Source organism: Oncorhynchus keta, chromosome 12, assembly GCF_023373465.1.
Source record: "Oncorhynchus keta strain PuntledgeMale-10-30-2019 chromosome 12, Oket_V2, whole genome shotgun sequence".
Taxonomy (NCBI): Eukaryota; Metazoa; Chordata; class Actinopteri; order Salmoniformes; family Salmonidae; genus Oncorhynchus; species Oncorhynchus keta.
The window spans coordinates 41,730,518-41,743,139 of NC_068432.1; the positions used below are offsets into that span (position 1 = coordinate 41,730,518).

Below are 12,622 nucleotides of genomic sequence, written 5' to 3' on the forward strand. Positions count from 1 at the left end.
TTACACCACTGTCTGCTACTTAAAAATTAGAATTTGTATTTACCACAATCATAATTTAGCACAGCGTTCCGTTTATTCTCCTGTTATAATGAGAAAGGAATGATTTGCGATTGTGACAAGCAAGCCTTGCAAATCAAAAACTCAATTTAGTTTTGTTTGGCTCCTTTCAAAAATAGATATATATGAGGGCTTGTGATAATTAAACTAAAGATACATGCAAATGTGTGTCTGTATGTGTGTGTGTGGGTGCGCACACACAGATCTAGTCATCCAGGGCCCAGAATCTACCATTGTTCATTATCACTTTAAACCTGTGCCGACAGCAGTTGATGGTAAGTAGACACTGCGGCTGTTGCTAAGTAGTTATTATATCTATTTCATTAGTTATGTGCTAATAATAAGCTAACACCGACACACACTGTCAACCTCAAAGACTAACCTAGAAGGCTGTACCCTCACCCTGGCTTTTGAACATTCACATTCTTGAACTCTGTCTTCAAAGACTCCATTGAATGTTGTTGGTTTTTTTTCCACGTCAACCACTTAACATAATCTGATTATGAGGGTGGTTTTTCATCAGGCGTATTGCCTAAAATGGGTCATCTCAAATCTGAGAGGACAACAGTGAGAGTATCCTACTGAGTCAATAAACAGATCACTTCCATTTATTAGATCCACATTTACATGCCAGTCCCAGAGTTGAGAATCTGAGCATCCCAAATTAGACTATTATTGCTCCCTGCGCCATTAACAGGAACATGTTAGTAAATAATTCACACCAGAGGCTTTGAGTGTGTGTGTGTTTAGTAACACCAGCATTAGGAGCTAATATGTGGATCAATACTCAGTCCCAATTACATAATGAGCTGCTACATGGTCTGCCTGACCAATAGGTAGATACAGTATGAGGCAGGACAGGTTCTATAAGAGAACTCAGGCTAATATACTGCTATAAAGTTTAATGTTCTCTCCTGGGACTTATATTCTCTCTCCCTTACATACACACAGTGTTTGATCTTGTCACAAACATATGTGTGTGTTTGTGAGTTTGTGTGCGTGTGCGTTTACATACACCACAGATGTGGGGTGTTCGTCTGCCACTCCCTATTTGATCCAGATGGAGTCCGTGTGTATTTATCTCCCCAGTGCTCTACCCTACTGAAAAGCCAAGCCCGGGGAAGTCTGTGTTTGTCTCCAAGAGAGAGAGAGAGAGAGAGGCAGAGCGAGAGACAGGGAGAGAGAGAGAGAGAGAGAGAGAGAGAGAGAGAGAGAGAGAGAGAGAGAGAGAGAGAGAGAGAGAGAGCGAGAGAGAGACAGAGCGAGAGAGAGACAGAGCGAGAGAGAGACAGAGCGAGAGCGAGAGAGAGAGAGACAGAGTGAGAGAGACAGAGCGAGAGAGAGACAGAGCGAGAGAGAGAGACAGAGTGAGAGAGAGAGACAGAGCGAGAGAGAGAGACAGAGCGAGAGAGAGAGACAGAGCGAGAGAGAGAGACAGAGCGAGAGAGAGAGACAGAGCGAGAGAGAGAGACAGAACGAGAGAGCGAGAGACAGCGTGAGCGAGAGAGAGCGAGAGACAGAGAGAGAGACAGAGAGAGAGACAGAGAGAGAGACAGAGCGAGAGAGAGAGACAGAGAGAGAGACAGAGAGAGAGACAGAGAGAGAGACGGAGCGAGAGACAGAGAGACAGAGAGAGAGACAGAGAGAGAGACAGAGCGAGAGAGAGAGAAAGACAGAGCGAGAGAGAGAGAGAGAGAGAGAGAGACAGAGCGAGAGAGAGAGAGAGAGACAGAACGAGAGAGAGCGAGAGACAGAGCGACTCTGGACCCTGATCTCTCTTTTGAAGAACATATCAAGACCATTTCGAGGACAGCTTTTTTCCATCTACGTAACATTGCAAAAATCAGAAACTTTCTGTCCAAAAATTATGCAGAAAAATTAATCCATGCTTTTGTCACTTCTAGGTTAGACTACTGCAATGCTCTATTTTCCGGCTACCCGGATAAAGCACTAAATAAACTTCAGTTAGTGCTAAATACGGCTGCTAGAATCCTGACTAGAACCAAAAAATTTGATCATATTACTCCAGTGCTAGCCTCTCTACACTGGCTTCCTGTCAAAGCAAGGGCTGATTTCAAGGTTTTACTGCTAACCTACAAAGCATTACATGGGCTTGCTCCTACCTACCTCTCTGATTTGGTCCTGCCGTACATACCTACACGTACGCTACGGTCACAAGACGCAGGCCTCCTAATTGTCCCTAGAATTTCTAAGCAAACAGCTGGAGGCAGGGCTTTCTCCTATAGAGCTCCATTTTTATGGAACGGTCTGCCTACCCATGTCAGAGACGCAAACTCGGTCTCAACCTTTAAGTCTTTACTGAAGACTCATCTCTTCAGTGGGTCATATGATTGAGTGTAGTCTGGCCCAGGAGTGGGAAGGTGAACGGAAAGGCTCTGGAGCAACGAACCGCCCTTGCTGTCTCTGCCTGGCCGGTTCCCCTCTTTCCACTGGGATTCTCTGCCTCTAACCCTGTTACGGGGGCTGAGTCACTGGCTTGCTGGGGCTCTCTCGTGCCGTCCCTGGGGGTGCGTCACCTGGGTGGGTTGATTCACTGTTGTAGTCGGCCTGTCTGGGTTGCCCCCCTTGGGTTGTACCGTGGCGGAGATCTTTGTGGGCTATACTCGGCCTTGTCTCAGGATGGTAAGTTGGTGGTTGAAGATATCCCTCTAGTGGTGTGGGGGCTGTGCTTTGGCAAAGTGGGTGGGGTTATATCCTTCCTGTTTGGCCCTGTCCGGGGTGTCCTCGGATGGGGCCACAGTGTCTCCTGACCCCTCCTGTCTCAGCCTCCAGTATTTATGCTGCAGTAGTTTGTGTCGGGGGGCTAGGGTCAGTTTGTTATATCTGGAGTACTTCTCCTGTCCTATTCGGTGTCCTGTGTGAATCTAAGTGTGCGTTCTCTAATTCTCTCCTTCTCTCTTTCTTTCTCTCTCTCGGAGGACCTGAGCCCTAGGACCATGCCCCAGGACTACCTGACATGATGACTCCTTGCTGTCCCCAGTCCACCTGGCCATGCTGCTGCTCCAGTTTCAACTGGCCTGGGCCCTAGGACCATGTCCCAGGACTACCAGACATGAGGACTCCTTGCTGTCCCCAGTCCACCTGGCCATGCTCCTGCTCCAGTTTCAACTGTTCTGCCTTACTATTATTCAACCATGCTAGTCATTTATGAACATTTGAACATCTTGGCCACGTTCTGTTATAATCTCCACCCGGCACAGCCAAAAGAGGACTGGCCACCCCACATATGCTCTCTCTAATTCTCTCTTTCTTTCTCTCTCTCTCGGAGGACCTGAGCCCTAGGACAGTGCCCCAGGACTACCTGACATGATGGCTCCTTGCTGTCCCCATTCCACCTGACTGCTGCTGCTCCAGTTTCAACTGTTCTGCCTTATTATTATTCGACCATGCTGGTCATTTATGAACATTTGAACATCTTGGTCATGTTCTGTTATAATCTCTACCCGGCACAGCCAGAAGAGGACTGGCCACCCCACATAGCCCGGTTCCTCTCTAGGTTTCTTCCTAGGTTTTGGCCTTTCTAGGGAGTTTTTCCTAGCCACCGTGCTTTTACACCTGCATTGTTTGCTGTTTGGGGTTTTAGGCTGGGTTTCTGTACAGCACTTTGAGATATCAGCTGATGTACGAAGGGCTATATAAATAAATTTGATTTGATTTGATTTGATTTGAGAGAGAGAGAGACAGAGCGAGAGAGAGAGAGAGAGACAGAGCGAGAGAGAGAGAGAGAGAGACAGAACGAGAGAGAGAGAGAGAGAAAGAGCGAGAGAGAGAGAGAGAGACAGAGCGAGAGAGAGAGAGAGAGAGAGACAGAGCGAGAGAGAGCGAGAGACAGAGCGAGAGAGAGCGAGAGACAGAGCGAGAGACAGAGAGAGAGACAGAGAGAGAGACAGAGCGAGAGAGAGAGAGAGACAGAGAGAGAGACAGAGCGAGAGAGAGAGAGAGACAGAGCGAAAGAGAGACAGAGCGAGAGAGAGAGCGAGAGACAGCGTGAGAGAGAGAGCGCACGTGCGAGAGACCGAGACAGAGAGACAGACAGAGATATGACACCAACACAGATCCTTTTAGTGGTTTTCCAGTACTGTTGTGCCTCTGAGCATTTGTTATTTGTTGTTGTGCGATGTCAGCTAACAGAGGAACAAGTTTGGGGCATTTTCCGCCCACCTGGTACAGTAGATATACTGTATGTGATGGAAGTGAGCTGTGTCATCTCAACCTTCCCAAGTTCTCCCATGTCACCTCGCTCCTCCGTACACTCCATTGGCTTCCAGTCGAAGCTTGAAGAACATGGTGCTTGACTACGGAGCCCTACCTCTTAAAGAGTATCTTAAATAAGACATCTAAGTCTTATCTCCCCCCAAATTAAATGAAAAAATAAATAATAATAACCTTGCACTACTAGCACTGACTTTGCTGATAACTTCTATAGAGGGGATAAAAATATCACTACAACTGAGATATGATGTTGTCTCATCTAGCTATCTAAAGATGAATGCACCAACTGTAACTGTCGCTCTGACTAACAGCATCTGCAAAATAACTAACATATAAATGTGTTAGTTATCATTGTCCTACCTAAAGACATACCGATTGTGTCTACGGAAAAAACAAACACAAATGTCACACAGTCTGGGGTAGAGTGCATCCACATCATGCAGAAATTCTTCACGGGTTTCAAAGAGTGAAAAGGGAATGTCTCTTCATCACACAAAGACAGCCCTGAGTCAAATTGGAGAAAAAAAGAGCAAGGCACTAATGATTGAACAGGGAGGTATTCGTTTACTTTCCCTCCGGTGACGTATCAGCAGCAGATCCCACATGATCCTCCAGTAGCCATCAGGTGCATTAGAAAGTAATGAGTTTCCATAGCAACCAGCTCTTGACTTTCACTTTTAGGAATTCACTGATTTTACATATCAATCTAATGTCTGAGGATATTAAGGCGAGAAATGTATTTTGAAATCTGTCAAAAACTATTATTTTATGTCTAAATTATTATTTATTCATTTCTAAATAACGTGATTCAAATGGTATTTTGTTTAACTTCCCTAAATCCCAAATACCAATCTAGATCTCTAAAGACACAATGGAATTGACAGATTACGCACACGCAGGAATTTGTATGTATTCCTAATTACAAAATGTCAAAACTTTGCCTTAAGCCAAGCCTATGAATGTCTGTCCCAGACATGCATCATTCTCCTGGTGTACGCAGTCTGCCTCTCCTGTACAGGGCTCTACGGTGACCTTTTTTACAAGGAGCACAAGTTGAAAAATGTAGGAGCACAATTACAAATATTTGAAGTATTCTTTATAGTAATGGTGAAACAGTCATGAATCTGCACTCAGTGTATTCTCCATGGCACTCAGGGGCTGCAGTACAGTGAAGTAATCATTGCAACCATTATCTTCTGGGCGATTTTTTTCTAGGCGCACTGGTGCTCCTAAATTATAATTCCAGGTCGCACAGCAAAACAGTTAGACGCATATGCGAGTAAAATGGTCACACTATAGAGCGCTGCTCTCCTGACACCGGCATGAAATGATGCCTATTCTTTGTGACAGCCTTAGGAGGTGACCGTCGTACAAAAAAAACACCATGCTCATTGTATTTAGTGGAAGTTGGAGAACAAAGACATGGCGACAAGGAAGGAAGCAGCTGCGGCTAGCTGCTCCCAAAAAGCAGCATTGTTTTCGTTAATTATTATCCAGAAAGCTAAGAGGCCAGTGCCTCTCTATCCAAGGCCACAGAAAACAGATGGGTCTTGAGGGTCAGCGGCCACTGTCTTTGCGATTGTTCTGCACTGGTTTGATGTGGTAGCATCACGTGAGCAGATCTGTACCTCACTAAATCGAACACAGCCCACAGGCCATAATCAATGGAGCCTTTGTGTAAGAGGCTCAGTGCTGCTCACTGCAATACAGCTACGGCACAGACTCTGGGTTTATCTCAGCTCACCTCAGACTCTTACTGTATGTGTTCCCAGCAGCCAAGCATAAAAGCTTTGACAAACATTGAAATAATGAATAATATCAATCTATCATTGCACAGCACCAGCAGTAAATCAAGGACCTAACTAACTTCTGTTCATATTTTGAACCCTTTCAAGTCTAAAATAAAATAAAAAGCATAAAATAAAAAGGTCTCGAGGCGGGTGTCAGGACACCAGCATGAAAGCTGGAGTGGTGCTGCGCAACCCCTTGGGGACACGCGTGTGGAGGTCAACCCCTTGGGGACACGCGTGTGTTCAACACCTTTTACATTTTACATTTACATTTAAGTCATTTAGCAGACGCTCTTATCCACTTTTTGGACATGCGTGTGGAGGTCAACTAACCAGCATGTTGGTTGTTTGATTGGTTAGTTAGTTAGTTGGGCTCGTTGTCTGAGAGGAAGAGAAAAATAAGAAATCTGACTGACAGACCGAGTGCCTCACTCTGTGATCGACACGCCGGGAAAAAGAATGTGTTACCCGAATGCACGCTTTGTTCAGCCCCGCATTCCATCTCTTTCTTTTGGCCCAAAGCCTTTTAACTCAAACCATTTCATTGTCTCTGTTTGGTCTCTCATTCATGTGGTTTTCAGTAGCAGTAGTGTCACTAGGTGCAGGGGCCAGGGAAATATGTCACGCCACACTGCTGAACGTTAAGCTAATCTTCGACAGCAACAGAGAGCAGTATCAATAGGATTAGATCCACTTTCACTTCAAGAGTCTGTCACTTGTTTATAACACATATTTGTGTGTAATAAAAAAAAGTTGGTGTGAACCAACTACAAACCCCCCCCAACAAACTCAAACGTTCTTATAAATTGTCATGCTGGGATCTGGTGAATCCTAGAGCCCAATACATTATTATCTGAATGTAGCTAGTAACATCCATGGGACCAACCCAGAGGTAAACTCCACTGCTGTGAGCTAATCCAACCACTGACTAAACCAGGATTATAATCCTACTCTGCTGAATCAATACAGTGAGAATGCATTCATTCGAAACCTCCCCACAACAGCCTTACACCAGAGCCATACACAGAGAATATGCAGCCTATACATATTGCTCTGCCTTACATATAAGTGCATAATATACAGCTGATACTGTGTATTAGACCTGATACTGCACCATGGCTGCCAATGAGCCCACCCGCTCATGCTCAGCCTCTCACATTAACAATTAAAAGAGGATGAGTAACCTGAACTCTCCAATGGACTAGTGGAACACACACAGGGAGAGTAAAGACAAGACAAGAGATTGTCAGAGGGCAAGGCGAGGCAAAGCAACCAGATGCTGTTTAGCCCTAGCAGTCATCATGCATTACTACATCCCTGTCTGCCTCAGGCCTTCCGACATGCAGCCAGACCTGAGTTTCTTCAGAGATTATAGCCGACCCATAAACTGAACCCATATTCGTAGCTTCTAATGCTCCCAGTCTGGCCATGTGAGTTGGGATTCTCTAGTCAAGAGAAAAGTGGAACATAGAAACCAATAGCAACATAACAGTCTTTGATTAGCAGTCATGGAGTGGTTGTGTTTGACGTTTAGAACCCTGGTAGATTGGCAGACAGTTTGCTCTCCTAAAAGACTTTAGTGAAACTGAAGTTAAGTTGCACCAGTATTGCACCAGTGTCGCTATCATCATGAAGGCATGCTCTGAGTTTTTCTTTCTCGATGCAGTATTTGACTGTGTGTGGTAGCAGACTTGTGGAATTAACATACCATCTGTTAATATAACATTATGAGGATTAAAAGGAGCATTAATGTACTGAGAAACTGTGGCGTGTACAGTAGGCTGCTATAAATCAAATACTGTACAGACACATGACCAAGTTAAACAAGAAAACTGTCCCTGGTTGGTTCTCATCCAGTTTCAGGCATCCAATGATGTCATTCTTATGCTTTTGTTAGGATGAAAATCACCTATAGTATCATTTCAGATGTAATTCACAACCAGAAATAAGTCATGGAGACTATCAAAGCCACTTCAATAGCCAAGTCATGTTTCTTTACAGCCCTTGGGTCCTGTATTTTGTTTCACGGAGTCAGAGAGTTCACAGAAAATTACAGTAAGACTACAGGCTACTTTAATGGCTCCGGTAGGACACTTTCTTTCGTAATAATGTCGCCTCAAAAGACAACATACATAGCCTATATGGTCGGCAACCTGCCGCGTTGGGCTTTCAAACGCCATCTCAAACGTTGAGTAGAAGTGAGTCAAAAATACAGACTCCAACAACCGCATGCATAAGTCAAAGTAGCAGCACACATTCTTGGCAAGCCTCATCGCGCGCACGGTGATGACAGACCCCCCATTAAAGCAAGGCTACCTGTCAACCGCCTCACCTGACAGACAGGTGAGGACGTGTAAAGGGATCGTCTCTTACCTTTATTCCTTGTTGTTGAGTAGTTAACGTCAATTTGGTTTCATCCAACAGTAGAACTTCACAATAAAACTCCTCCTGAGCAGTGCAGAAGCAACTCATGTCTTTTCTTTTGAGGGTATACAAGGAGAGCACTGATTTAGCTGACTTCTGACAGTTCAATGATAAAGGAGTGTTTGTTCATAAGAAATGATGGACTAATGTTGGGAGTAAATAAAAGTCTAATTCATCAGGGGGTTTTCTTCAATTAGACCACTCCTTCGCCAATCCTTTTGTGATTATCACTGATCTGCAAAAGAAAATACACAACCATTTAAATTATTATTGAATTATCAATTGACATTAATGCATTGTAACGAAACTGCACCTGCTAAAACAAGGATTAAAGAAGCTTTTATAAAATAGTCGCAATACTGTAAACAAATGCTTATAATAACATTGTAGTTGTAAGGGTCTCAATAGGCTACACACCTTTATGCTCTCTCCCAAATATTCACGAAACTTTTGTTTTGAATTGTAGGTCGGTCTTTCAACAAATCCGCCTTCAAATTTCAAATTGAATCCAAACCGCAGCGCTCCTTCCTTGTCTTGTAAATCCAACAAACACATGGGTTCTGCGCTCTTCAGTGTCACCCAGGTCCAATGTTCAGGGATGTCCAAGAAAAATATGAATTCCTTTAAAAGTGATCTGCTTTTGATATCCAAGTCTTTCGTTTTAATTTGGTTTATATCCAGCAATACTAAACGTGAAGGTAGAGGCGTAACCTGCACACTTGTCGGCTTAGAAAAATGAGCCAAAAACTCGCCACTCTTCAGCATTTCAGGCAGTCGGTTGCTAAGGAGCGGTGACCATCTCTCCAGACAAAGCTCTCTGACATAAATGACTCCGCCCCTCTGGACTTTCCACCCATTGAAGCCATACAGCCAAAATGCATTCATAGATGATACAATTATGCCACCTGTCGGGGATTTGCAGTGGTCGCGCTCTCGCTCTCTCTCTTTCTGTGTATGTGTGGACAGTGGTATGCCTGTACATAATTTCAAAATACCTATTTTAAAACCCACTGTAGGCTACAGTAGATAGGCTACAGGATATTTTCAGTTGATTTGTGCTCACATATTTTTAGAGCTATAAGTGCTACCTTGCTTTGTACTGGTGGTCGGTCTTTGCCAATGTCTCCCCAGAAAAAAAAACAGGTGGGAAACTAAAAAGTTATCATCCATTACAATAATCAATTCAGTTCAACCAATACTCAACTATTGTTCTTATGTTATGTTGGTCTGTGTGGAATGCACATGATGACCTTATTACCTCTGTTTGCAGATAAGGGTAGCCCAATATATGTCTATATGGACTTATGTATGTGAACCCTACGTCTGTGTGTTATAGCCTGTGAATACATAAATTAATAAGGTGTAATTGCCAGTTAAAGGTGGGATACGTATGTCTACTGTAGGAAAAGTGGGTCAGAAGGCTAATCAACCTTCCATAAGTAGGCTGGCATAGGCTAGGCTACACATAGAAATAGGATTCTAGTTATATGCCCCCCAAACACAGATATTAGATAGACAGGAAAAAAATCAAACAAATTAAGCCTACAAATGACTGTCGCTGAGGAAAGTGGGTCAGTAGGGTATAGGGTATGAGACCTCCCATAGAGTAGGCTGGTAGGCTACACACAGATAGAGGTTTGTTCCTAGGTTCCTGCCTTTCTAGGGATTGTTTCCTAGCCACCACGCTTCTACATCTGCATTGCTTGCCGTTTGAAGTTTTAGGCTGGATTTCTGTATAAGCACTCAGTGACATCTACAGATGTAAAAAGGGCCTTGTAAAAAATATATATTTGATTGATTAACTGACAGGAACATTTCAAACAGTGTTGAATCTGTTTAAAAAAGTAACTCATATTTTGTTTTCTTTCTCTGTCCTTAATATTTGGAATCCTTGGGACGTCCCACTCTGACATCATCCCATTGAAGTAGACATTTAAAATTGCTAATGTTAGGGTAGCTGTAAGAGAGCCTGTCCCTTTAAGAACTCAGGGATGACATCATAGCTATTGCACACTTGCAAAGTCTTCAGTTCATTAGCTAAAGATATTTTTGCAAGAAAAGACTTGGGTCATGGAAGTAGATGGGAATTTTTCAAAAATAAAGTCAGAGTGGTAGCCATTAAACGCGCCAAAGAGCTGATGCACTTAAAGAACCTTAGAGAAAAAGAGATGATGAGCAAGCTTGACAGTTTTCTAAATAAAGATAATCTATCTGAAGAACAGGAGTCTGTATTCAAGTCTTTACAACTAGAATTAGAACAGCTTTACACGGATCTGGCAACGGGTGCCTTTGTAAGGTCAAGAGCAAAATGGATTGAGGAGGGGGAAAGAAACACTAGTTACTTTTTTGCACTTGAAAAGAGAAACTACAAAAGAAAATCTATAACTGCACTCAAAATTAACGATGTTTTATGCAAAGATCCCATTACAATATCATCATTTGTCAATTCCTTTTATGAAAACCTTTACAGCTCTCAATTTCAGGAAGATGGTTGTGAAAGCTACATTTGCCACATTCATAATTATGTCCCTGTAATTGAGGATGATTTCCACTCAGTTTGCGATTCACCTGTGTCAATTGAAGAAATTAGAGAGTCTCTGAATTCAATAAAAAAAGGGAATTCACCTGGCCCTGATGGCCTGTCAGTTGAATTCTATAGACAGTTTTGGGAGATACTAGAAGACCCGATTTTTAATATGTTTCAAGATTGTATAAAAAATGGGGAAATGCTCTCCACTATGAAACAGGGCCTTACGTAGAATGTATGCACACATGACTGTAAGTCGCTTTGGATAAAAGCGTCTGCTAAATGGCATATATTATTATTATTATTATATTCCAAAGCCCGATAAAGACCCTTGTCTCATTGACAATTGGAGACCAATTACTCTATTAAATATTGATTACAAATTGATTGCTCTGGTTTATGCCAAAAGATTAAAGAAAGGAATAGATTCCATTATAAATTAGACTCAAACAGGATTTATGAAGGGCCATCACATAAACTCTAACATTCGTTTAGTGTTGGACCTTATAGATTATTCAGATGCAATTGACTCTGGTGCGGTTGTCTTATTTTTGGACTTCTGTAAAGTCTCTTAAATTTTTTTGATTCCGTGAAAATTTTATCAAAGTAATTTGCATGTTTTACAAAGATATAAATAGTTCTGTGTTACTAAACCTTAATACATCCAAAATAATCCGTATCAACAGAAGTGTAAGACAGGGATGCCCAATTTTGCCATTTTTATTCATCTTGGTTGTGGAACTTTTAATTCTAGATATTCTGAATAATGCAAATTTGTGTCGCTTAACCATATTTAACAAAGAAATCAACATTTCCCAACAGGCTGATGATACTACTCTTTTCTTAAAACTTCTTATGGCTGGGGGCAGTATTGAGTACCTTGGATGAATAAGGTGCCCAGAGTAAACTGCCTACTACTCAGTCCCAGTAATATATACATATTATTAGTATAGTTGGATAGAAAACACTCTGAAGTTTCTAAAACTGTTTGAATTATGTCTGTAAGTATAACAGAACTCATATGGCAGGCAAAAACCTGAGAAATAATCCAACCAGGAAGTGGGAAATCTGAGGATGGTCGTTTTTCAACTCATTCCCTATTGGAAATACAGTGGGATATTGATCATATTGCACTTCCTAAGGCTTGCACTAGATATCAACAGTCTTTAGAACCTTGTTTGATGCTTCTACTGAGAAGTGGGGCCGAATGAGAGGGGAATGAGTCAGAGGTCTGCCAGAATGCCTTGAGCTCGTGACGCTCGTTCACGTGAGCGTGAGCTCTGTTCCATCGCAATTCTACAGACAAAGGAATTCTCCGGTTGGAACATTATTGAAGATTTATGTTAAAAACATCTTTAAGATTGATTCTATACATCGTTTGACATGTTTCTACGGACTGTAATGGAACTTCTTAACATTTCGTCTGCTCCAGTGAACACGCTTCGTGAGTTTGGATTTGTTTACAAAATGCGCAAACAAAAGTAGCTATTTGGACATAAATGATGGACATTATCGAGCAAAACAAACATTTATTGTGGAACTGGGATTCCTGGGAGTGCATTCTGATGAAGATCATCAAAGGTAAGTGAAT

At 42.6% G+C, this 12,622-nt stretch overlaps 1 protein-coding gene across 4 annotated transcripts in view; it reads right to left on the bottom strand.

Annotated features, from left to right (window-relative positions):
- The window catches only part of epb41l4a (erythrocyte membrane protein band 4.1 like 4A), a 131,619-nt gene extending 122,312 nt beyond the window's left edge, over window positions 1–9,307 (bottom strand). For 2 of the 4 annotated variants that reach the window (XM_052458338.1, XM_052458339.1), the window contains exons 1-2: window positions 8,922–9,307; window positions 8,454–8,739 (exon numbers count right to left, since the gene is read on the bottom strand). In XM_052458338.1, the coding sequence (XP_052314298.1) occupies window positions 8,454–8,552 (99 nt within the window). In that variant the 5' untranslated portion in view covers window positions 8,553–8,739; window positions 8,922–9,307. The remainder of the gene's footprint in view (window positions 1–8,453; window positions 8,740–8,921) is intronic. The other 2 variants (XM_052458340.1, XM_052458337.1) reach the window with 1 other exon arrangement.
- Between the last annotated feature and the right edge of the window lie 3,315 nt (window positions 9,308–12,622).